Source organism: Carassius auratus, chromosome 23, assembly GCF_003368295.1.
Source record: "Carassius auratus strain Wakin chromosome 23, ASM336829v1, whole genome shotgun sequence".
NCBI lineage: Eukaryota > Metazoa > Chordata > Actinopteri > Cypriniformes > Cyprinidae > Carassius > Carassius auratus.
In genome coordinates this window covers 12,502,894-12,529,748 of record NC_039265.1, presented here as the reverse complement: position 1 = coordinate 12,529,748, position 26,855 = coordinate 12,502,894, and the positions used below count along the sequence as shown (strand labels likewise).

General features: G+C 39.5%; 1 protein-coding gene across 2 annotated transcripts in view; it reads right to left on the bottom strand.

Annotated features, from left to right (window-relative positions):
* Positions 1-2,853: 2,853 nt before the first annotated feature.
* LOC113041348 (ATP-binding cassette sub-family G member 2) overlaps positions 2,854-26,855 on the bottom strand; it is a 75,557-nt gene continuing 51,555 nt past the window's right edge. For both annotated transcript variants that reach the window (XM_026199818.1, XM_026199819.1), the window contains exons 4-16: positions 26,241-26,355; positions 24,114-24,266; positions 23,733-23,890; positions 19,938-20,089; positions 19,755-19,856; positions 18,931-19,181; positions 14,799-14,881; positions 14,563-14,652; positions 8,792-8,916; positions 8,560-8,714; positions 6,721-6,810; positions 6,401-6,474; positions 2,854-4,347 (exon numbers count right to left, since the gene is read on the bottom strand). In XM_026199818.1, coding sequence (XP_026055603.1) covers positions 4,197-4,347; positions 6,401-6,474; positions 6,721-6,810; positions 8,560-8,714; positions 8,792-8,916; positions 14,563-14,652; positions 14,799-14,881; positions 18,931-19,181; positions 19,755-19,856; positions 19,938-20,089; positions 23,733-23,890; positions 24,114-24,266; positions 26,241-26,355 — 1,699 coding nt within the window. In that variant the 3' untranslated portion in view covers positions 2,854-4,196. The remainder of the gene's footprint in view (positions 4,348-6,400; positions 6,475-6,720; positions 6,811-8,559; positions 8,715-8,791; positions 8,917-14,562; positions 14,653-14,798; positions 14,882-18,930; positions 19,182-19,754; positions 19,857-19,937; positions 20,090-23,732; positions 23,891-24,113; positions 24,267-26,240; positions 26,356-26,855) is intronic.

Below are 26,855 nucleotides of genomic sequence, written 5' to 3'. Positions count from 1 at the left end.
TCAAATATATTCAGAATTATTGTAAGTATAAGTCAAGTATAATTAAATGACATTTTAATTATATTCATGAGGAGTACATGAAGCCCATTTTTTGAAGTACATAAAAAGTAAAGTACAAGCATGCTTTACTATTTTAAGAAGTATACTGATAGCACACTCGAATAAACTTCTTTTTTTTAAGGGTAAACCTGAGCAGAGTCTATGATTCACATGATTTGTGTCTGCAGCATGACTGGATTTATGTTTATGATTTCTGTCAGCATACAATGATAGTTTGGGGGGTAAACAATGTCTGTAGGATTTAGTGGATCTTGTAGGAGTGTGTGAGGAAGAACATAAGCTTGTGTTTAGGAGTGAATTTCTTGGAAGCGCAGCTTGAGGTACAGTAAGCAATGATGAGGAAGATGAGGGTCATGAGTCCTAAAGCCAAATGATTCTACCGCAAACCCCAGGTAGAGTAATCGACGATTCCCTGTTCAGACAAATTCCTCACCTGTTGAATAGCTGCAAAGGGAAGTGATAAGAACATTAAAAAAAAAGTAGTTTAGCATCATTGCATGTTGGATTTCTACACTAGCTACATTTATGCAGCCAAATCATCTGTTAGTAATCAGATAGATGGCTTAATCAAACTGAAAAGCATTCCTGTAAACACCTTGGTCAATCCGACTGAGCTCGATCCAAATTCGATTTTGATTAGATTAGAAGGGGTGTAGACCTATTCTAACATGATCGAGAGGATATGTGAACACTGGATCAGAATGAAAACTGAACTAGAAATTACTGTTCATCTTCAGTGCTCTTTAAAACAAAGAAAAGAAGCCATGGCAGGGGAACAGTATCTGCAAACAGCAGGAAACTGAAATGATGCATTTAAAAGTTAATGGCCAAACAGATGTTTTTAAAACTTCACACTGTTGTCACAGATGAAGTAACAGATAAAAATACATTAATATTTTTGCAAGGTTAAATGTTGATAATTAGTAACTCAAACAACTCTCTACTTATCCACAGGTCGTGCACATCTGCCATGTTTGTGGTTTAATTGATGTGGTGTGGTCAGTGTGAGGTGACAATGACACCAAATTTGTAGCTCAAACATTTGAGCCTCAGATGCAGTTCGGCATCATGACATCAAATCTGATGAGATAAACAAAATGTGTCTTCTGTCAGCTTCTCAAAAACACCAATATTCTGTCCACAAGGTGGCACTGCCACTAAACGTTTTTGAGTATCTTCAGGGCAAGGTGCCAAAGACAAATACCAAGCTTTGAAATGACACTTTGTCAAAATTCAAAAAGGCATTGTGTACCCTGCATGCTGCTCTGAATGTAAAGACACCAGTCCTGTGAGTTTTGGCCAAAACATTCAGATGTTAAAAGCCAGACTGTGAAGCAAATTTCATCTAGTGGAAACTTTTTTGCAATATCACCAACAATCACCTCAAAATTTAGTACCAACTCTTTACAAACCAGTCAAATACAGGAGAAAATGTGGATGTTCTTAAGAATATATTTGTAAACTTCATGCGAAATATTGTAGTTATAGCTATATATATATATATATATATATATATATATATATATATATTAGGGGTGTAACGGTTCACAAAATTCACGGTTCGGTTCGATACGATACACTGATGTCACGGTTCGGTTCGGTTCGGTTCGATACGTTTTAGATACAGCAAAATTTAAAAACATCTCAACTTTTCAGAATGCCGCAAGCGCACCGCGGGTCATGTGACAAGAACCAACCAATCAGCTTCATCCTTTCCCGTAACAACGTTGAGAGCTCAGCCAAGATGAAGGATCAGCTGATCGTAGTTGTATATGGATTGCAATTTTGAAATAAATTTAGTAGCAGAGCTACTGCAAGCGATTTTTAGAGCAGCAAATCCATTTATCCTTCGCTGAAATTTCCGCGTCTCATGGAGAGAGCACGTCATTGTTGCTTAGCAAAGACAGACGCCTCATGAGCGCTTCTGCCCGAGCGCTTTGGAAAGGAGGAGAAAGACGTGCTTAGCGTTTTCCATGCGTTTTTAGGAGCGATATGTGAACCCGCTGGTGTACCCTGTCATGTTGCAGATGCGACATACCGTTGTTTTTTTATCCACCACTCTCTTGCCATCACCATTATAGCTTAAAGGGAATCCAAAGTGCACCCAAACACCAGACCTGTTGGTTATTGGGGGATCTTCTCATTTCTAGTCTGTTAAACGCATTGGCTATTTTGCAACGAGCCTTCAGCGCGTACTGAGTGAGCGAGCGCCTGCTGAGTAGCCTAACATAAACATATAAGATGGTGTTTTTTTCTTCTTCGGGAGTGTCAGGGGCGTTGCCTGTTACGTTGTTTGGGTTATTGGGCTACCTTGTTGAACGCATATCATTATATTTCTATCTCTCTCTTTTTTTTTTTTTTTTCCAAATATAATTAATTACTCCAACGAACCGTTCGGTATACATAATGCGTACCGCGTACCGAACCGAAAGCGTCGTACCGAACGGTTCAATACGAATACGCGTATCGTTACACCCCTAATATATATACACTTATGAATAACTCACTAAATTTGAATAAGAAATTAAAATACAAATAATCCCAACACTCTGCATTTATTTACTTGCATAAGTTATTTCACCTCCTACAGAATGTTTGGATAAATTGCCATGTGTTAGAGATACAAATCAGAACTTTTAACAATTCAGTCCTGAAGCAGATAATCAAGAATCATTAATGCAACCAAACATAATGATATTCATTCAGGAAGAACCGGTTCTGTCGTGTAAATAGCAAATCCATCATGGCACGAGCGCAACTGGCTCTTAAAGGGAATAAAAGATGAGACTATGATTGGTTTATATTTCATTTTATTGTAAATGACAAAAACATTTTGATTCAGATATACATTATTAAATGCAAAAAGTCTGGCTGTGCTTAATGGGTATAAACAAGCACACCCCTGTTCCCATTAAGCTCACATCATGTTTTATCCAAAATTCTAGTTTTTTTAAACAACCTTTTGTAAACCTTTTTTTTATTATTTTTTTTTTTTTTTTGGAGGTACAGTCAATCGCAAAAAAAAAAAAAAAAAAAACAGAACACTAAAATCAAGCACCAAGGCATTCAATTTGATCAGTCATATATTCATAATGAAGTGTCATTTAAAGGAGCTATGTGGAGGTTTTTACTTTATATAAAATCTTTAAGATAGAGTTTTCATTTGTACATGTATGAGCCAACCATTATGTAAAAAAAGAATGACACCTCGACTGTCCAGCACGGTTGCCTCTATCAGCCTGTAGGCTCAATTGTGTGTGTAGGAGTCGGGCCCGAATTGGCGCGAAAATTCACAAAATGTGACGTCATGCGCGTTCTCGTCTATTCGGGCTTACAACCGTACGGCACGCCAGCCATTATAGTAAGCAGCGGTAATAGTGTTTTCAGATGGACTCTGTGGATGGAAAGAAGCGACCAGCCTCCGGCAGCACAATTCAGACACCAACGGACACTCCTCGTAAGTAAAAAAAATAAAATAAAAACCTAGTTTGGCAAAAAGAGAGAGCGACCGGCGTCAGTGGTTGCTGCAGCAACCCTGGTTGATGTGGTCGTGTTCGTACGAGCGTGCGCACTGAGAAAGAGCATGAGACTGGCTGCAGTTCCTCTAACGGTTAGTTAGACATTTAAGAACCTACGCAATGCTCCTTTAAGCTCATTGCAACATCTAGATTAGTCCATGTTCAGCTAAGTAACACATTCAAAAATCAAATAAAACAAACCATTAAAACATTTCGTTCATGTGGATGAACACAGAAACTACTTCATTATTCTCTTATTAATTGGATGTCAGCTTATCTCTGGTCTCTTCAAGCTGGAATAAACTACAGGAATTCTGTACATTAATACATTAATCAACCCCTAGCAGATCTATACAGGTGGAGCTGGGGAAGGTGGAGGATTTCTGAAGCTGTAATTGCTACGGCAAGCACTAGTCATTTATTGAATGTTGAGCAGTGAGCTAATGGGCTACAGATATAGGAGAGAACCAATCAGCTGTGCCATGTGATGATGATGTCATTAGGTCAGATTGAGTTAGACCTATCGGACTGCGCCATCTAGAGTTTCATGCCAGGACTCTGTATCAAACAACAAATACAGACATTTAATTTGAGATTTTTAAGAACATTAGCTTGTGTTTAGGTGAATTTCTTGATGAAGCGCAGTTTGAGATAAGCGATGATGAGGAAGATGAGGGTCATGATTCCCAGAGCCAAATGATTCTGCCACAAATCCCAGGTTGAGTAATGGATGCCCTGTTCACTCAGAAAGTCCTCACCTTTCGTGCAGCTGCAATGAGAAATGATGAGAACGTGATCAATACTTGTGTGTGTGTATACTCCAAAATTGCTGAATGGAAAGGTAAACATGTTAGTAGGTTTGCAATGAAAAGTAGTCGAGCATGGTGAACTGTAGTGGAATGAGCCTGTTTTGGCTTCTAAAGTGAGTGATGCAAAGGAGCAGCAGTAGCTGATAATGATAGAGGGCTAATATTGGCTGTGGGAATGTGATCTGACGAGCCAATGCTTGAGAGAAGCAGTATTTCAGAAGGCATTGTGGCTGGAGTGGCAGCCCTTCTTGTGGGAAGAACTACGGGTGTAAAGACCTGCGACTCAACCTGCAACACACAGCACGTTACATCTCTCTAATTTCCCCTTCTTTCTTTCAGTCTTGCTTCTTCACTAACACCATCTTGTTTCTCTCTGATGCTTCATTCATGCTGCACTTCAGAAAAGGCTCTACAATTGTGAACTTGTCATTGACTTCTGGAATTGTTCCTCCAGAACTAAAAATAGCTAAAACAAGTCCGTAAGAAGACTGGTTGTGATTTATCTGATTTATCCAATTACAGGCCGTTTTCTAACCTCCCATTCTTGGCTAAAGTTGTTGAGCGTGTTGTGGCTGTTGAGTTAAATAATCGGCATGCAGTATTTTGGTCTTGTTAGACCTCAGTGCTGCTTTTGACACTATATGTCACTATCTTCTGCTTGACAGGCTGGAAAATTGGTTGGGTCTTTCTGGAGCTGTCCTCAATTGGTTTCGGTCTTATTTAACGAATCGTGCCAAGTTTGTTGGCTTGGGTAACTACAAATCAGATACCGTACCTGTTCGACAGGGAGTTCCTCAGGGTTCAGTATTGGGTCCAATATTATTTAACATTTATATGATTCCACTTGGGCAGATCATTAGAAAACATGGTCTTGGGTATCACTGCTATGCGGATGATACGCAGATTTACATCACCACTAGCCCTGATGTCCATTGCTCATTAATAGCTTTGCGTGGTTGTTTAGCAGAGATCAGTATCTGGATGCATAACAACTTCCTGAAGCTGAATGGCTCCAAAACTGAACTGATGCAGATTGGTACAGTGGCAGCTACTCGTAAGGCCGAGCAAATCAGTTTGATTGCTGATTCCTTTACGGTAATTCCCACTTCACAGGTGCGAAATCTTGGTGTAATTTTTAATCCACAATTATCATTTCAAGCACACATAAAACACATCTCTAAAACTGCATTTTTCCACCTGAGAAACATAGCTCGACTTAGGCCTTTTCTCTCTTTTGCAGACACAGAAAGGCTTATACATGCCTTCATAACAACTAGGTTAGATTATTGTAATGCCTTGTTCTCTGGCCTTCCAGCTAAATCGTTGAGCAAGCTTCAGTATATACAAAATTCTGCCGCTCGTGTGCTCACTTGTCCTTCTCCTCGTGAACACATTACACCGGTTCTTTCAAAATTACACTGGCTTCCCGTAAATGTGAGAAATTGATTTTTAAATTCTTATTTTAACATACAAGGCACTTCATGGGACTGCACCTGAGAATCTTTGTGATCTCATCCGTCCTTATATTCCATCACGCTCTCTTCGCTCTACTAACTCTCTTTCACTTCACCAGCCATCATGTAAGCTAAAGACCATGGGGGAAAGAGCCTTTTCATTTTAAAGCCCCTAAGCTATGAAATGTACTTCCTCTGCACGTCAGAAATGCACCAACGTTGGGTGATTTAAAAAGGTGATTAAGTCAAATTTGTTCAAGACTGTCTTTCTATAATGAATTGTTGTATTGCTTTTGGTGTTTTGTTTTATTTTATTAATTGCTTTATTACTGTAGCGCTTTGGGTTTAAGAAAAGTGCATTACAAATAAAATGTATTATTATTATTATTAAATATACTTAAGTAAAGCCGAAATGCATCAAATGTGGCCTTCTTTTTACAGTCACATAGTTCTTTTCAAGTAACAAACGTCTCTTGTATTTCTATTTCTCAAACACACTTTATTTCTGCAGTATGTATTTCAAGTAACAAATGTTACTCAGATGCAGCTTCATACTCACACTTGTATTTCTAGGCCACTTGTGTTCTTCATGTCACACAGGGTGAGGCCAGTGAACTCATTGATTTCCACAGCCTGCAAAAACATTCATCATCAACAACATCATCCACAACTACACATTACCGTTCACTAAAACAATAAACCTTAAATTAATTACTAATAACAAAAAATATACTACACCTACACAAATGTTTCTCAGCTCTTACCTACTGTCTTAACTGCCACACACATTTACGTAGACTACTTCTATATAAATATAAAACGTTATACATTTCATGCAAATCAAACAATCCAGGAGAACATGGACACTTTAAAACTCACAACAAGACCATAGCGAGGAATACTGAGATACTTCAACCAGTTCAACCAGTCAGCAACACTGGGGAGATTCACCAGCAGCCCCGAGAAGATCTGAACACATGGAGAAACAACACTAAATATTGAAGGTAACACTTTTTATGTCATCATGTTTATACACTCAAACTATGAAAACAGATTGGATGACACATTTAAAACAATACATGATACTGCCCTTTATTCTTATACTTTGATAATTACATAATTATTTATATAGATATACTGTATATATCTACACATACATACATAAACACACAGTTAGCTATACATAAATACATACCTATATATATATATATATATAGAGAGAGAGAGAGAGAGCGAGAGAGAGAGAGAGAATGTGCAGTGAAGATGAGTTGCATAGAGTTATTGGGCAACCCTACACTTCCCTACACTAAAGTGCAGTGTGTTTAATGTCCATGTTTAGTGGTCTGATAGCATGAAGGTAGAAAATCCTTCTGAGCTTCTCCATTTTTGCCATCAGACTGCGGAAGCTAGCATTAAAAGCCGCGCAAAAGCTCCACTGTTTTCCAAATCACGACTAAGAGTATTTATCAAGAACAGTTTTGCATCATCTACGCCTCTTCCAGCGCGATGTGCAAACTGCAGCGGATCTAAAAGTGGTCCAGCAACTGTCATTATATACCTCTTGATCTCTTTTTTAAAAATCTCCATAACTAAGGAGGTCAAGGCAATTGGACGGTAATCTTTCAAGGAATTTGGTTTAGTTTTTTTAGGTATCGGTACAATAATTGAACTTTTCCACAAATCAGGTACCAACCCTTGATCTAATGATGACTGAAAAAGTAACTGGAGAACTTCACTGAGCTGGTCAGCGCAGTATTTCAGTGTTCTACTACATATCCCATCTGGACCTGGGGCCTTGTTAAGCAGAGTGGCCTTCAGCTGTCTTGATATATTAGATAAATTAATTTTAAAATTATTAGAAGTACTCAAGGTCTTTTTAAAAATGGTAATCTCATCAATGACCGAGGATGTATCTCATCGAGAAAAAAAGTCATTAAACTCATTAGATAAAATTAAATCATTGTCAATGTTTCCACTTGGAATGTGGATCTTTGGTCTAATTCCTTTCCAGGCAGCTTTGAGATTACCTTGCATGAACACATCCTCAATCTTATCTTTATAATTATTTTTAGCGATTTTAATTGCTCTTTTTACTTCTCTATTTATCTGTTTTTTCTCCTCATTGGTCCCCACAAAAACTATTCTCTTCTTCTCGTTCAATATGCATTTTAACTCCTTTGTGATCCAGGGTTTATTATTAGGATACAGAGTGATCTTTTTCGTAGGTATAACAGAATCAACACAGGTTACATATTTAGAAATGGTAACCACCTGATCGTTCAAATCAGAAGATGTATTCAAAAACATATTCCAATCGGTGCAATCTAAACACCCCTAAAAAACTTCATTATTAGAAGGTGTCCATTCTTTCACATGTCGTGTTTCTTTCTTAACTTGCTTTACAATGGGAATATATCCAGAAGTCAGTAAAATCATATTGTGATCAGCTGAACCAAGAGGAGATAAAGACAGAGATTGATACGCTCCCGGGATGGGACCGTAACATCTATCCAAGACTTTATCTGTATACCTTTCTCATCTGACTTTATCTGAGAAAGTAAAAATGCACAAAGTTTCCTGTGAGGGTTAGGGTTAGGTGTAGGGTTGGTGAAGGGCCATAGAATATACAGTTTGTACAGAATAAAAACCATTACACCTATGGGATGAACACACTTTACACAGAAACAAACAGGGGTGTGTGTGTGTGTGTTTCTTTACCATCATGAACACAAATATCATGTTAATGAAGATGGTAGCTATGCCCACCACCGTCTGATCAGCGGAGATGGCTAGAGTCATGGAGGTGGCTGTGTAAGACACCAGAACGATGGAGAACATGAAGATGAAGAACGCCTCGACCGTTGCCTTCAGACCTGCACAGGAAACACAAACACATGAGACTGCATGTTCCTTACCATACAAACATGAACAATGGCAATGTGAGTCTGACCGATCATCCAGTACACGACACAGCTGAAGATGATGGATGGGATGGTGCGCAGAGTCAGGATGTCAGACAGGACCTTAGACAAGAAGTACACCGAGACTCTGTAGTATCCACTGATGTACTCGTGCCTGAGGACATCATCAAACACTCAATCAATCAAATTACAGTCATAATGTCAACTGCACATAAAACATCACTAATCACATTCACAAGACAATCTTAACATAAAAATATTTTTATTCATATTTTCTTTCCTTATTTAAAATAATTAAGATTACCTCCAACTTGTCTTAGATCCCCACATTTTTAAGTTTAAGTTTTCACCCAATATGGGACATTTGCCATGGAACACTTTAAACAATTATAAAGCTACAATAGAAACATACAGTAACTTTGCTGAAGTGTGTACTTACGATGGGGAATTATTTAATTTGGACTTCTCAGTGCATGCTCTTTGAGGTGATGACCATAGACCTGCATTATACAGTCCCTCCAGAAAAACGTGGATTTTCTTTTTGTGATTGTTGGGTTCAAAAATCCTTGATTTTGCTGCACGTTTTCTTAAAAAATGCGATGGAATGTGCAGGATATTTTAGCAATTTTATGCGATGAAATTGCGTGAACTTGCAAAAACTGTGGTTTGATGAAAAAGAGAAAAAAGGTGATTCCCCCAACACCTTTTTCTCACTAAGCTACTACCTTAATGTAAAGAATTTTTCTTATTACTTCCTATGATAAGCAAGCATACTAAATCACAGAATATTTAAGTTGCAATCTCTTACTGCAACGTAAATTATTTGCCATTAATAATATACTTACAACTGTAAGTTTTTGGTACTGTTCTGTAACCAAAAAGTGCAATCTTACAACTGTAAAGTTGCACCAACTTCTGAATGAAACTACAACAATCCACTGTGAAAATGAAAACTATAACTGCGTAGACTCTAACATTGCTAGTAGCCTAGTGAGAACAGGGTGTTGGGGGAATCACCTTTTTTTCTCTATTTCATCAAACCGAAGTTTTTGCAAGTTCTCGCAACATAATTTGACCCCACTGTCATGTAACAAATTGGGAAACTGCTTCGCGCGGTCTTTTGCACTTATTTTTGTTGGCAAATAAGAATGATTTGCGCGCTTCAAGCTTCACCCTGGTTGTGTGTTCACGTCACATAATTACGTCACTTCATAAGGTTCCCATAGCAATAGAGAGAAAATAATGGTGCTTTACTTGTGTGAACTTTCTGCTAAGATATATGTGAGTTTTTTGCAACGAAAATACAGGGATTATAAAATCATGCTAGCCCCGCATATTTTGCTTGCTGAAATCTGCAATTTATGCTGCGAAAGAGCGGCGTATTTGAAAAAATTCAACCCCCACATAAATATGTGGCCTTTTGCTGATTATGCATTAAATCAGGCGATCGCATAATCGCGTTTTTCTGGAGGGACTGATTATATGACTCACAGACAAGAATGGTTTGACCTAAAAGTATCAAAATGGAAACTACTGCGGAAACGAAGACACCTACATCTTGGGTGCCCTTGAGGTAATCTAAAACATACCAAAATGTTATTTGAAAGTGAACTATCCCTTTAAAGAACGCAACACACATCTCCCGGAAATCCTGTATAATTCAACCAATCCGATGACGACTTCGACACTCCTGAAGTGTTTCCACTTTTGTGTCCCATATGCATCAGACATTTAGTCAACGGTCCATGGGCGTGACGTCTGAGGCTGAGACTAAACCAGAAATGACCAACAAGTGGGTGAGCAATATGCTAATGTTTCATGTTGACGTGTGTGTGTGTGTGTGTGTGTGTGTGGGTTGGGGCAGAGCTGACTGCTACCAATCATGTCCATTGGTGGCAGATAATGGACATTCCTTCAGATATGAAGGTAAGCTACGAAATAAGCTTGGGGCTCCGTGCGGTGGTCCCCAGACGAATAAGTAGTCATGGACCAACAGCGGAGGTTTATCAGGTATGGAGGGACTAGTTGAGTGGCATCACTAGATCCGTTGCAAAAACTCCATTTATGCCAATGATACTCCTCGACATGGCGAGTACAGTCCACCATCAACTAAAACTGTTGCCTCCACTGCTCCGTGAGCATTTCGTCTCCTCAAGACAAGGCCGCATTGGGGACACACGAGAGGCAGGATCAACAGACAGAGACCTGGCAGCCCCCTGCAACTCCACCGTCCATCTGGTTGTCTAGAGTTCATCTCCTGCCACTGGATATTGGATTCTGGAGTGAAGTTATGTAGATAGGGTTTGCGCACCTCTCTCTTCACATTAATGCACTCTCTGCGTATGCTATCACTTCACCATACAAGTCCTTCGGCGATAGGGTAAATGTGTCTTTAGCATGAACCCTGCACAGAGGCGGCACAAGTGTGATGGTCGTTGTGTGGATGGGTTGGAACAGCGTCCACCTTCGGTAGCTTCTTGTGTGACTGAGCAGCCCTCTTCAGGGGTCCGCACTGCTCACCCCCAATTGGGGGGAGGGTCTAGAAAAGGTGACCCAAACATTGCCTGTTCCCTACACTCCTGGGCGGCCCACCGCTGTCGTCAAGGCATCCCATTACTTTGAGTGAGACCCGACTCGCAGGAAAAGTCAGACAAGGATAAACCTTCTTTTGGATGGGCCTTCCAGAAGATACCCGCCGTCTCCATGGAGTAGGTTTTGCCATTAAAAGCAGACTGCTACAGAATATCCCAGAGTCTCCTGTGGGAATCAGTGAGCGGCTGATGGCTTGGCGCATTCCCCTTGCGAAAGGTTGCTATGCAACCTTGATAAGCACTTATGCACCAACTCTGGATGCTGAAGAAAGCATCAAAGACGACTTTTACGAGTCTCTTGACAGAGCTCTTCACAAAGTTGCTCACACTGATAAACTTATACTTTTGGGAGATTTCAATGCCAGAGTAGGCACCAGCAACATGCTCTGGGCTGGGGTAATCGGGAAACATGGTTTAGGCAACATGAACAAGAATGGCCTATGACTCCTCTCCCTCTGCTCTGAGCATAAACTGGTCATAACCAATACAACTTTCCAAATGAAAAACAAATACAAAGCATCATGGATGCACCCCAGATCAAAACACTGACACCTACTGGACTACATTATAACCCAGCAACAAGATCTACATGAAATCTCCATCACCCGAGCAATGCGTAGGGCGGAGTGCTGGACAGACCATCGGCTGATCAGATCCAAGATACACCTAAAGGTCCGACCTCAACACACCAGGCAACAACCCTCAAGACAGCTCAACGCTCGAGCTTTAAAATCTCCTGACATTACTGCATCGTACCGTCGCTGCTTGGCTAATAACCTTTCCTCCACTATCACTCATCCCCTATCCAATACAGCCGAAAGCACATGGGCTAACCTTAGCACAGCTATACAACAAACCGCTTACGATACAATTGGTTTCACCTACAAACGTCACCAGGACTGGTTTGACAACAGCTCTCTTGAAATACACAAGCTTCTGGAGGATAAGTGTAAAGCCCCCTCTGCCCACCTCTCCAATCCACAATCTCCCTCTCAACGCTCACACTGGAGTAAAATCCGTGCTGAGGTGCAACGACGGCTTCGCATAATGGAGAATGACTGGTGGATTAGGAAAGCCCATGAAATTCAAGGTTATGCGGACACCAACAACTCTCATGCTTTTTACAATGCAATAAAATCACTATATGGACCCCAAAAACGCAGAATCACCCCTATCAGATCTGCAGACAGCACAATTCTGCACAAGGACAAACAAGAAATTCTTGAGCATTGGGCTGAACATTTTAACACCCTTCTTAACCAATACAATCCGACTGACCCCACTGTCCTGCAGCCCCTTCCAAAGCTCCCACCTGTGCATGAGCTAGATGACCCTCCCAGATTTTTAGAAGTCCTGGCAGCAGTATGAAGTCTCAAGGACAATAAGTCTGCTGGTCCTGATGGAATCCCTGCAGAGACTCTACAGAAAGGCGGGTATCTGCTCACCAAAAATCTCCAACAACTTATCCAGATAATATGGGCACAAAAGGCTGTTCCACAAGGCTGGAAAGACTCTCACATTGTTACTATCCACAAGAAAAATGGCAACAAGTCAATCTGTGGAAACAGTCGTGGGATATCCCTGCTCTCTGTGGCAGGGAAAGTATTAACAAAGGTCATGCTGTTTCGTCTTACTAAGCACATCACAGAGAGAATCCTTCCTGAGTCACAGTGCGGGTTCAGAAAGGATCGGTCCACCTCCGTCATGATCTTTGTTCTACGCCAATTGCAGGAGAAGGTAAGATCTGTAAGATCTGTGGTAAGATCTGTCCATTGCCTTCATCGACCTGGCAAAGGCTTCTGACACCATTGACCGCCAAGTCCTTTGGGTCATTCTGGTGAAGTTTGGCGTGCCTCCAAGGTTTCTGGAAATCCTACAACAGTTTCATGATGGCATGCAGGCTCGTGTGATTGTGGGTACAACAATCTCAATTTCCCTCCTTTCCTGTGCTGGTAGGAGTGAAACAGGGATGTATACTGGCTCCAGTGATCTTCAATCTCTTCCTATCAGCAGTCACCCTTTTCTCCCTCAATTCCCTTAGCCCGGTGTCTGCCTACAGTTTAGTCTGGACGGGAACCTCTTTAACCTTCGCCGCCTGCAAGCCATCACCAAGACCTTCACCACCACAATTCATGGACTGCAATAGGCTGATGACTGTGCCCTCCTAGTCCATAGCCTTACTGCACTGCAGCACACACTGGATGTTGTATGCCCAGTCTACCAAGCTTGTGGCCTACGAGTCAACATCAAAAAGACTGAGATCATTGCACAGACCAAAGCCCCCATCCTTACACCTCCTGAATTCTACATCCATGGTACACCAGTAATGGTTGTTCAGCACTTTTGTTACCTCAGAAGTATCCTAACACCCACCTGTCTCATAGACAATGAGGTCCAGGCACGCATAAATCTTGCCTCCTCTGCCTTTGGTAGACTTCGATCTCGAGTCTTTGCTAATAAAGATCTCCGTACCTTCACCAAAGTGGCCGTCTACCAGGCAGTCTGTGTTTCCACCCTGTTGTTCAGTGCGGAAGCTTGGACTCCCTACCGCAGGCATATTCGATGTCTTGAGGGTTTTCACATCAGATGCCTCCAGCTCATAATAGGTGTCACATGGAAAGACAAAATCCCCCATGCGGACATCCTACAGCGTACTAACTCCAGCAGCATGGAGGCAACCATTGCTAGGCGGCAACTGCGATGGGTTGGACACGTTATCCGCATGCCCTTCCACCGCCTACCCCGACAGGTCCTCTATGGGCAGATATACGCAGCCAACAGGAGACCTGGGGGTCAGAAGCTTCACTAAAAGGACCACCTCAAGACGACCCTGAAAAGCTGCAGCATCAACCCTGGAGTCCTAGAAACAACTGCTGCCGACCGCCAGGCATGGAGCTCTGCATGTGGTCTGGGGGTCCAACTGATCGAATCACAGCGTACCCAACACAGAACTGTGCTACGTCAGCGCAGACACAACTACACCCATCCTCAGATTCTGCAGATTCAGATTCTTCGGATTGGGCTTTATAGCCACTTTCAATGCCACCGCCGACAGCAGCGGCTGCCTCAACACTCCAACAACGCATCCTAGAAGTGACGTCATCTTCTAAATCGATGGACTGCATAAGAACAAGAAGAAGTGTGTGTGTGTGTGTGTGTGTCTGTGTGTGTGTGTGTGTGTGTGTGTGTGTGTGTGTATATTTACTCACACAAACAGTTTCCTCTCTGTGATAAACAGTTCAGCTGAGGACATAGTAGTGAAGCACTGATTTGAGGTGATGAAGTAGAGTGCACCCATCCTGAAACACACACGCATACTACTGTTAATGGACAGCCATAGGGAGTTTTACAAAATATATTACTCGTGCAAAAAGTTATTATTCAGTGAAAACACTGCAGCTAAAGAGATGCAGCTTCTGTTGAATGATGATGAATATTTTCATACCTGTTCTGAATGCCACTCATATTATCCTTCACTCCAAAAAATATGGCTCCACCAACCAGAGCCATGAAAATCATCACTCCGATCTAGAGGGGAAAAAAACACTCGGATTAATATATAAATAGCATCTTAAATGTAAAATGTAATCTTTATTTTAACACTTTAATATATTGATCTATACATTCTTTAAACACTCACACACACGCACGCACACACACGCACACACACACACACACACACACACACATACATACATACATTAAATAATTTCAATATTTTTACAGTTTTACTCAATAACACCAACAAAATCATCTCAAATATATTAAACTAATTGAACAGTTCAGCTGATTATGGGATAATTGATATAAATGTTCTCTGCATAATCCAAGGAATCTAACAAGCTTATAGGCTATTTCTTGAAATTTTATTATTAAATGGTTAATGGCTTCATATTAATAGTTAATAGTCCTAGGAAGCGATGTTGTCAAATTGATGTGGTGGTTCTTATAACACACACCAAGTTTGGTTTGAATACTTTAACCTGTTAACCAGTGGTGGACAGTAACGGAGTAGCTTTACTTCGTTACTGTACTTAAGTACATTTTTCAAGTATCTGTACTTTACTGGAGTAGTTTTATTTTGATCAACTTTTACTTTTACTTCACTACATTTCAAAGCATAAAATCGTACTTTTTACTTCACTACATTTCATAAAACATATCGTTACTCCCTATAATATATCACGTGCTCCGACACGCAGAAGCGGTGTCTGACTCATCATGAACGAACTGAGTCTTTTCAAAATAAACCTTTAAATCGGATCGCGAATCACACCAAACGATTCGTTTACGAATTAGAATGATCCGATTGCAGCTGTTCTGGTTTCGACCACTCACTGATTCAAATGAACCGTTTAGTGCGAGTCTCCAGAAGTAAGAACCGGGAGATCTTGTGAGCGCGCGTGCGTCTGATGTTGATAAAAGTAAGTTATTAATGTCGAAATTTAGGATTAATTATTGTAACTGAAAATCATATTTAGGTCAAAACTGTCAGTTGTTTGGAAACTAAATCCGTTGTAAAGAGTGATCTGTTTAAGCCCACTGAAATGCTCGAGTGCAGACGATGCAGACACATCAATTCTAGGTAAAAAAACAACAACAAAAAACCCATGAAATAAAACAGATTAAATACAATAACTCGTGCACGTTCAAATTCACCGCTGCCGTAATGTTAACAGTTTTATTAAAATGTCCTATGTTACGTCTGTTTTTATTTTGTTTATCGACAGTAACGTTATACATATGTATATTGTTTGGATTAACTAGACGAGTAGACAGACATGAATGTTCATCGTACTGAAAATAAGTAAATATTGTTAGCTGATGCTAACTGTCTAGCTAACAAGCTTGTTGGTGCTAAGTTGATGTAATTTTTATAAATAATGTCCAAATATTTTATATATAGCCACCTATATATATATATATATATATATATATATATATATATATATATATATATATATATAGTTTACATCTGGTTAGAAAAGAAAGGATGTGATGTTCAGAACATGGTAACTACAGTAATTATCAGTGGGAAGAGATGCACCCCGTTTGGCCAGGGGTGTTTTTAAACCACAGACAAGATTTGAGAAGGAAAAAATCATTATCTTTATTTACATTTTTTTTTTTTTTTTCGTAAAATGTTCTTCCTAACTTCAGGCCTTATTATCATGTCATATATACAGTACAGACCAAAAGTTTGGACACACCTTCTCATTCAAAGAGTTTTCTTTATTTTCATGACTATGAAAATAGTAGATTCATGCTGAAGGCATCAAAACTTTGAATTAACACATGTGGAATTATATATGGAATTATATACATTTCAAAAAAGTGTGAAACAACTGAAAATATGTCATATTCTGGGTTCTTCAAAGTAGCCACCTTTTGCTTTGATTACTGCTTTGCACACTCTTGGCATTCTCTTGATGAGCTTCAAGAGGTAGTCACCTGAAATGGTCTTCCAACAGTCTTGAAGGAGTTCCCCGAGAGATGCTTAGCACTTGTTGGCCCTTTTGCCTTCTGTCTGCGGTCCAGCTCACCCCTAAACCATCTGGATTGGGTTCAGGTCCGGTGACTGTGGAGGCCAGGTCATCTGGCACATCACCCCAACACTCTCCTTCTTGCTCAAATAGCCCTTGAAGCCTTGAGTGAGACTCTACAATTTTCATAGTCATGAAAATAAAGAAAACTCTTTGTATGAGAAAGTGTGTCCAAACTTTTGGTCTTTACTGTAACTTTGATATTCTGTAAAAAAACAAACTTGAAAATACTTTTTTCTTACTGGTGAAAATCAGATGGTCATCTCTGTTTTCTCTCGGGTACATCACAGTGTAAGCTTCACAGTGAACATTACTCTCATCAACGTAGTCCATATCAACAACAAAAATATATCTTGACTCCATATAGTGGTTATTTTGAAAAAATCCAAGGTATTTTGAGCAGTAGGATTATAAAAAGGATATGTGCTAATATAAAATTAAATTAAGTAGCCTATATAAAACTGCAAAAATCTATCTTGCAGTACTTTTTTACTTAAGTACATAAAAACTCGAGTACTTTTGTACTTTCACTTGAGTAAAATTGAAAAAGGAGTACTTTTACTTTTACTTGAGTAATATTTTACCATATGTATCTGTACTTTTACTCAAGTACTTGATTTGTGTACTTCGTCCACCACTGCTGTTAACTGTCACTCACGTTTTTGAAGATAGACTTGAATGTGCATGATACAAACCTAAATTTTTATAATTCATGACTGAAAACATTTTGTAACATGATTTTGATGTACCATTTACATGGTAATGCAATGTCTGATTTTAAAATGGGTTTTGAAGGATGAATTTTGAGATTTTATGTTTTCAAGTGATATATAACTTCTGATGATTTCTAAAATGTGAAAAAGGCAACGAGGAAGTCTTTTTTTTAAACAAAGGTCAAAGCTCCTTTTCTAATGTAGATTTCTGAGGGTGCACTCTTGTCATAAATTCATCTATTACTTTTCCTACATAATTTTTACCAAAAAATATTGGTAAAATATATATTTGGGAGTCTTAGACCTTTCCAACAATATATAGTTTGTCAAGGTTAGATTAGATTTGATTGTAATATAGTATAGTCAACGTAGGCGTCCTGTATACGGGTCGGGGTGACATTTAACAGGTTAAAGCCCTGCAGCTATACCGCCTCTTGTCTGTTTTGGTGTGCTCTCGTACACGTTATTGGAGAACCATATTGTTTATTAAACTTTATTTCCATAACTTTTTGCCAGCATGGTCTGAAGATTTTCTGAGCCAATTTTTTGGTGAAAATCAGACAAACCATCCAAGATGAGTTTGAAAAATATATTTTATTTTATTAAAAATTGCTAAAGATCTTGACCTTTACATTTTTACAATTTTGGTGTCCATTTCACTCTACGTGGGCCACGGAATCAGATTTAAAAAATGCTCCCGAAATTTACGATTCAAAAGATATTAACATAAACTGAGTGCAGATTTAAACTGCTGGTGGTCCTCGAGGGGTTGAGTTATACATTTCATAACTACTCCTCAAGCCGTTCTATGGACTGCCATAAGTTGCTTCCAAAAACCTAGGTAGCTGGTATGTGGCAATGACTTTGCAGACAGCGTTTTTGCACGAAGGCACCTTATGAAACTAAACTTTTTTTTAACTTAACCATCACGAAATGGAATACACAGGATTGTGGGATATAAAAGGCAGCAAAGGATACATTTATGCTGCCTTCAAAATTTGATCAGAACAAGGTACCTCCAGAAGCGGAGGTGAAGCAGAATTTGTATTTTTACGTGCCTTGATGCCTTCCTCCTAAGGTGGCATTTTAGAGCTTTCGGATGCAGCCATAGACTTCCAGAGCAGAAGAAACAGAAGAAGAAGAGGAGGAGAAGGAGGAGCACCAACGATTATACCTTTGGCGCTTGGTCATAATAGTAGTATCTCAGTGATTCTAAAATAACAGTACTGTTATGTTTAATTGAATTATTTAAATACTATCAAAAAAACTATTATTTCAGCTCAAAGGATTGTGAATGTTTGATGTAGACGGTGGTGCTGACCTGGACGAATGAGGTCTGTGGGTTCAACATGAGGTCCTTGAAGGTTCTTTTGAGAACCCAGTTGAACTGGTGGCAGAAGGATGTGCTGTAAGTGACGGTTCTAGATTTGGGTTGTTTGCTGTAGTCCCGTCCTTGAACAATTCGCTCCAGCTCACTTTTGGTCTGTTTGTAGCTGCCGCTGTTCTTGTATTCTTCCACCAAACGGTCCTCGATGCCCTTCAGAGATGATCTCAGCTGCTCCTCATCCAGTTCTGACACACAGACACATTTATAATCAGTTACACAGATACACTAGTCTCAGTCACTGATGGTCTTATTATTTAAAAATAAATAAATAGATGAATAAATGAACACAAATAAAATATTTGTATTAAACCTGAAATAAATTCTTATTATTGCCTGAAAAAAAAACTATAATAGATTCCCATTATGGCTGAATAAAATTAATTCTAAATAATTCAAGTTGAAATAAATTATAAATATTAATTTCAGTCTGTGATAAACTTAAATGACAAAAACTTTTAAACATTCTTTTTAAATCTGAAAATCAATAACTAAATTAGAAGTATTAATGGAAGAATTTTAAACAAAAATACTAATATTGTCTTTGCATCTAACTGAAATAAGTTGAAGTACTACAAATAGTAAAACTAAAATTAAAACTAAAAATTCGTTCTCGCTCCGAGCGTGGGAGACAGACACACTAACAAGGAGGCTAAATGACATCACGGCATCTCTTGAGATCAGGGAAGTGAGGTTTTACCTTCAGAGCACCTACTCACTGGCCTCTGTTACATTATACTACGGAAAGGAAATTGTTGTACCCTCATCGTCGTATAACTTGTTGAGAGCGACGGCGGTGGATTCTCCATTGATGACATCCAGGAAGAAATCAGCAGGATTGTTATGAGGTTCACAGATGTATCCTGACATGCACACACACACATATACACATCAGTATCAGGATCTGAGTGTCTGTTCATATGTGTATGTGTGTGTTTGCATACCGATATGGCTGAAGTAGTCCAGGGCATCTTGAGCCGGGCCGTGATACACCAGTCTTCCTCCCAATAGCAGTGTGAGGCTGTCGAACAGCCGGTAGATGGAGTACCGCGGCTGATGGATGGACAGGATGATGGTGCGACCGCTGTTCGCCATTCTGAACAAACCACAATATCAGTGTCATCACCCCAAAAAACCAAACAAGTTTTTTTATTATTATTATTACTATTAAAACATATGCATATCTTTAAATAAAATTAATATAAGGTAATTAGTTGTTATTACATTTAAAAATAAAATGTATAAACCGAAGGAGGGAACAGAGACATTATGTCAACAATGACATTAGGGGTCTTACTTGAGAGTCCAATCACATCAGAGTAGTAAAAAAACAGGCCAATAAATATTGGTGAGTGGATTTTGCATGCGTAGTGACGCCACTGTACATACAAATATATAAAACGGCAGTGTTTATCCACTCATTTAGATTTGCACTGAGGAGCCAAGACTGTGTCCCAGCCATTTAGCTGCATAGTTCAAGGTTGTGGCAAGAGGGATGTAACATCTCTGTTACCTCCTTTAGGGAAACTTTTCAGTCAGTCAGGTTTCATGGGACACAGCAATGCCAAGAATAGGTCTCCCTACTCCAAGGACAGCGCTTGCAAGTTCACCACCTTGTCCCAAATGGGAGCAGTGGGAACTTTGGACAATCTTTCCTTAGAAAGCCACGTTTCTAGCATTTGTAAAACTGCATTTTTCCATTTCAAAAATACATCTAAATTATGGTCTAGGATCTCAATGTCAAATGCAGAAATGTTAATCCATGCATTTATGACCTCAAGGTTAGATTATTGTAATGCTTTATTGGGTGGTTGTTCTGCACACTTAGTAAACAAACTACAGCTAGTCCAAAATGCAGCAGCAAGAGTTCTTACTAGAACCAGGAAGTATGACCATATTAGCCCGGTCCTGTCCACACTGCACTGGCTCCCTATCAAACATTGTATAGATTTTAAAATATTGCTTATTACTTATAAAGCCCTGAATGGTTTAGCACCTCAGTATTTGAATGAGCTCCTTTTACATTATACTCCTCTACGTCCGCTACGTTCTCAAAACTCAGGCAATTTGATAATACCTAGAATATCAAAATCAGCTGCAGGCGGCAGATACTTTTCCTATTTGGCGCCTAAACTCTGGAATAACCTACCTAACATTGTTCGGGAGGCAGACACACTCTTGCAGTTTAAATCTAGATTAAAGACCCATCTCTTTAACCTGGCATACACATAACATACTAATATGCTTTTAATATCCAAATCCGTTAAAGGCTGCATTTTTGGATGCATTAAGTACACCGGAACCGGAAACACTTCACATAACACCCTATGTACTTGCTAAATCATTAGAAGAATGGCATCTACGCTAATATTAGTCTGTTTCTCTCTTATTCCGAGGTTACCGTAGCCACCAGATCCAGTCTGTGTCCAGATCAGAGGATCATTGCAGTCACCCGAATCCAGTACGTATCCAGACCAGATGGTGGATCAGCACCTAGAAAGGACCTCTACTGCCCTGAAAGACAGCGGAGACCAGGACAACTAGAGCCCCAGATACAGATCCCCTGTAAAGACCTTGTCTCAGAGGAGCACCAGGACAAGACCACAGGAAACAGATGATTCTTCTGCACAATCTGACTTTGCTGCAGCCTGGAATTGAACAACTGGTTTCGTCTGGTCAGAGGAGAACTAACCCCAACTGAGCCTGGTTTCTCCCAAGGTTTTTTTCTCCATTCTGTCACCGATGGAGTTTCGGTTCCTTGCTGCTGTCGCCTCTGGCTTGCTTAGTTGGGGTCACTTCGTCTACAGCGATATCATTGACTTGATTGCAAATGAATGCACAGATACTATTTCAACTGAACAGAGATGACATCACTGAATTCAATGATGAACTGCCTTTAACTATCATTTTGCATTGTTGAGACACTGTTTTCCAAATGAATGTTGTTCAGTTGCTTTGATGCAATGTATTTTATTTCAGGTTGTGTTTCCCATGGACCTGTCATCTATGCCATTGATGTGCTGCAACAGCAGCATCATACACTTTCAAGGTTGAAGTGACCAAATAAATCACAACAATGATTGTGAATCTCTGGGGATCACAGAAGAACACCACCCAAGTGAGCAGATTCCACTTCAGGACATAAGGTAGAGGGGCCACTGGCCTAAGAGATATTGGCATTCACTGCTTGTGACAAGCCAATTTGCTATCCGTGTCCCATCTAGGAGCCACACGTGGAGGTTCCAAAGATCTTCAGGGAAGGACAGTCACAAAGATCATCTGGTCTGAAAACTATGTCCAGGTAGGCCAATAAGACAAAATCATCAAGACCTGCTCCTTCTCAACCCTGATCTTTTACAGGTTCTGTGCAGAGAGGCTTACTGGTGTAAAATGCATATTTGTGTAAGCCCCAGGCCAGCTGTGTCCAGCATATCCATGCCCATGGTCCACTCAGTCAGGGAGTAAAAGAACGGGCAGTGGGAGGACTCATAGGAAGTAAAACATGTCCATCTGGGAATCTATTAAATTGACTTCCAATCAGCTGGTCCATCAGTCTCCTTTTCACCCGGGAGGATGAGCTGTTATTAGAGCATGTCGACTGCATGATTGAGCTGTATGATTGGAACATGAATGGAGAGCAGCGACTTGAGCGCCAGAAGGAGGAGATTGCAGGCAAGTTGTGACATGCAATGGGAGCACAGATCACCTTGACTGTTGATGTATGCAATGGTCACAGCGTGGTACATCAATCTCATACATGTGTTCCAAGCAGATGTAAATGCCACAGGGGAAGGACTTCAGTGACAGGGACTGGCCGTCGGCACAGGTAGTCCAATTCCTCCAGGATGGCACATCAATACGTGCCATTGCCAAAAGGTTTGCTGTGTTTCCCAGCACACTCTCAAGAGCATGGAGGAGATTCCTGGAGACAAGCAGTTACTCTAGGAGAGCTGGACAGACGCTGTAGAAGGTCCTTAACCCATTGGTATCTGCTCCTTTGTGCAAAGAGGAACATACAAAATGACTTCCAACAGGCCACAGGTGTGAATGTCTCTGTCCAGACAATCACAAACACACTTCACACTTCAGGGCCCTGTGCTCACTGTCTGTCAACAATGAGCTCGACTGGCATTTGCCATTGAACACCAGAATTGTCAGTCCGTGCTTTCACAGATGAGAGAAGGTACACTCTGAGCACATGTGGGAGATGTGAAAGGGTCTGGAGAAGCCATGGAGAATGTAATGCTGCCTGTAACATCGTTCAGCTTGACCAGTTTGGTTGTGGGTCAGTGATGGTCTGAGGCGGCATATCCATGGAGGGACGCACAGACCTCTACAGGCTAGACAATGACACCTTGACTGCCATTAGTTATCAGGATGAAATCCTTGGACCCACTGTCAGACCCTACGTGGGTACAGTGGGGTCTGGCTTCTTCCTGGTGTATGATAATCCCCAGGAACATGAGGCAAGAGTACTCAAGCAGTGCCTAGAGGATGAAGGAATTGATACCACTGAATTTCCCCAACGCTCGCCTGAGCTAAATCCATTAGAACACCTTTGGGACATTATGTTTCGGTTCATCTAACGATTCCCGGTTGCACCTCAGACTGTCCAGGAGCTCAGTGATGCCTTGGTCCAGATCTGGGAGGAAATACCCCAGGACAACTTCCAACCTCTCTTGTGTGTGTTTATGAACATGTATTTCATGTGAAATAGGACCGGTTTTGTATAAACGCACTTCTTGAGCAGCATGAGGACAGAGTTGGCTGTACTGGCGTCCAGGCCGGTGGTCGGCTCGTCCAGGAAAAGCACCGGTGGATCAAAGATCACCTCCATGCCAATGCTCGTCCTCTTCCTCTCTCCACCTGAAACACCACGAATCAGCTGCGTGCCCACCTGTAAAACCAGCCAACAGAACAACTGTGAATTTATTTATTCATTTATTTTGTTTGTATTTTTTATCTAGCTATACATTTGAGGAGAAAAAAATACACTTAAGACATCAGAAACATCTAAATCAAAGATAAGACTGTATACTGTACACTTTACTGATTTTTGAGAATGTTAAGTTTGTCCTGGTTGCACATGTAGTGTGATGAATGTGTGTTTGGTTTGTTACCCGTGAATTGGCCACTTTGCTCAATCCCAGCTCCTGAATTAGTTTCTCAATCTTCTCATCTTTTTCTTGCTGACTGATCGACTTCGGGAGCCTTAAAGCTGCAGAGAAACGCAGATTCTCGCGAACGGTCAGTGTCCCCATGACCACGTCATCCTGCAAAAAAATATATGCTTTTGAAATAGGAAAAGGTGATATTTTAAAATGAATAGGACATGTAAAATAATACGACACATAATTATCCTTCACCATTAGGTTTTTATTCTCACAGTGTCCTATTTTAACACGGAGCCAAAAATGGCTCGCATTTTAGTTTCTTGATTTAAGTGTAATTTTTATTTTTGTGTGCAATGATGTGATTCATTGGCAGCTAAATATATAAGAATTTGAATTTGAAGAATTTTTCTTTTTTCAACATTTCTATAGACATAGTGGTACATCATCATCAGGGGTGTAAAGTAGCTAATAACATTTACCCTTGTTAATGGAACTACTATATTGGTCCAAATACAAGACTGTATTCCTTTCTTAAAATTACATCTGAAAAAAATGGAGTCATCTTTTATTCAGGCTCTAGACTTTTACATGTCAATAACATACCTGCAACATTAGGTGGTGCCAAATATGTGTAAAGCGTGAAAAATTACTGTGTTATGCTATCATTGTTTCTCAACAACAAATATGCAAAGTTTTTCTGATGTGAGACTTTTATTTTGACATGCGTGAAAGCTGATAAGACTTCTGAGAGGATGTAGTTTGAGAGTAAAATGTGTTGTCCTAATTGAGTATCTGCAGTCAGATAAGATGTTGTCAGGTTATACTCTATGTCAGTGTCATTATTCTAACATTATTTTTAAAAATAGAAATAAAATTATTTTTAAAAATAGATACATTTTATCATAAGTAATGTAGATTCAAAGTTGGTGCTCAAAATTAATTCTGTTGGAGGATGTAGATATTCTTTCTGACAAAGGCAAACAGAATATGAATTACAGTATGTAGAGTATTTTCTACATTTTTAAATGGCATTTTACAGTGTTTATCATAAGAGCATAAAATCTGCAGTTCAGTACTCAGTACTCACTAGGGCTGGCAAAATAAATAAATGCTGTTAAAATCTCAAATCTAAGCTCAGAATCAATTCCAGAGAGAACGCATTTGGAAGATCTCCAAATTAATCCATGAATCAATCCTGCATTTCATTGCAGCCCTGGTATTCACTACTCATGAGTACTTTTAAATAAACTACTTTTTTACTTTCACTCAATTCGTTTTTTAGACAAGTGCTTTTAATTTACTCACTTAACATTTATTACACAGGTTACAGTACTTGAAGCATTTTTCTCAGGCTCCCATTTTTACGTTCGGTTATTTACATTTAATGGCAACGAATAGAACCTGTTAATCGCCATTCAAGAGAAACTACTGAACCTACACATAAGAACCTGATAAAAATGCTTATTTTAGAAGGAATTTTGAAACGGCACTTAGAGGCTTCTGCTTCTGAACTTTTCACTTTTACTTGAATGTATTTTTCTTTTTTCAGTACTCTTTCCACTCCTGATCGTTATCATGAATTCTTGTGGTCAATTTAGTGAAAATCTGATATGATGACAGTCCTAGTTTGAAACACAAAGCCTGATTATAATCATGTTTCATGTGTTTAAACCTTGACCGAGTATTTTCTGAACACAAAGCTTTATTAAATACAAGGTGTCCCACGACATGCTGATGTGAGATTTGAGATAAGATTACACAATTGCTTGAGGAATTCAAAATCAAGTAGTAGTTTAGGCGAACGCACTGTATTAAACTCTATTAATGGAAAGAAAACAAACTAAACTGCTGAATGGTTTTAGTCCCGCTCTTCTAATCTTAGTTGGCGATCACACAATTTCCTCAGTCATGATATGTATTCTACAGAATAACAAGTTCTGCTTCCTGTTTTAACACTGATTTCAATTTTTAGAGTCAAACATGACGTCTAATGTGTAAGTTAGTGTTTGTGCTCCACTCCTAAATGTTATTTCTCACTTCATGTGTCATTGAGGAGAAAGTGCTGCTATTTCACTAACCAAACAGAAGTAAAGAAATGTAGTAACTGAGTGTGTGTGTGTGTGTGGTTTATACCTGCACTACGTATCCAGACAGACATTTGAAGTTTGGAGGCTGTGGAGCTCCGTCTATAAGAACCTCTCCAGAAAGACCAGCAGGATCCTTACGAGCGGCCAGAACGTCCAGAAACCTGCAGTAAAACACAAACATTATGTATGTTTTTTGTTTGTGTACATATATGAAATTAATACATTGTTATTACATTAAATTGATCAAAAGTTACAAAAGATTTCTAGTTCAACTAAATGCTGTTCTTTTAAACTTCCATTCATCAAAGAATCCTGAAAACTAAAACATATCTGTGTTTCCACAAAAATATGAAGCAGGACAACGTTTTTCAACACTGATAATAATCAGCAGTGTTTCTTTAAGTGCAGATCATGTGACACTGAAGACACTGGAGTAATGATGCTGAAAAATCATCTTTGATCACAGATATAAATTACATTTTAACGTATTTAAAAAGAAAACACTTTTTTAAAATTGCAGTAATATTTTATGATATTATGGTTTCACTCATTTTTTATTAAATAAATGTAGCATTGGTAAGGAGGAGAGACTTATTTCAAAAACTATTATATATATATATTATATATATATATATATATATATATATATATATATATATAT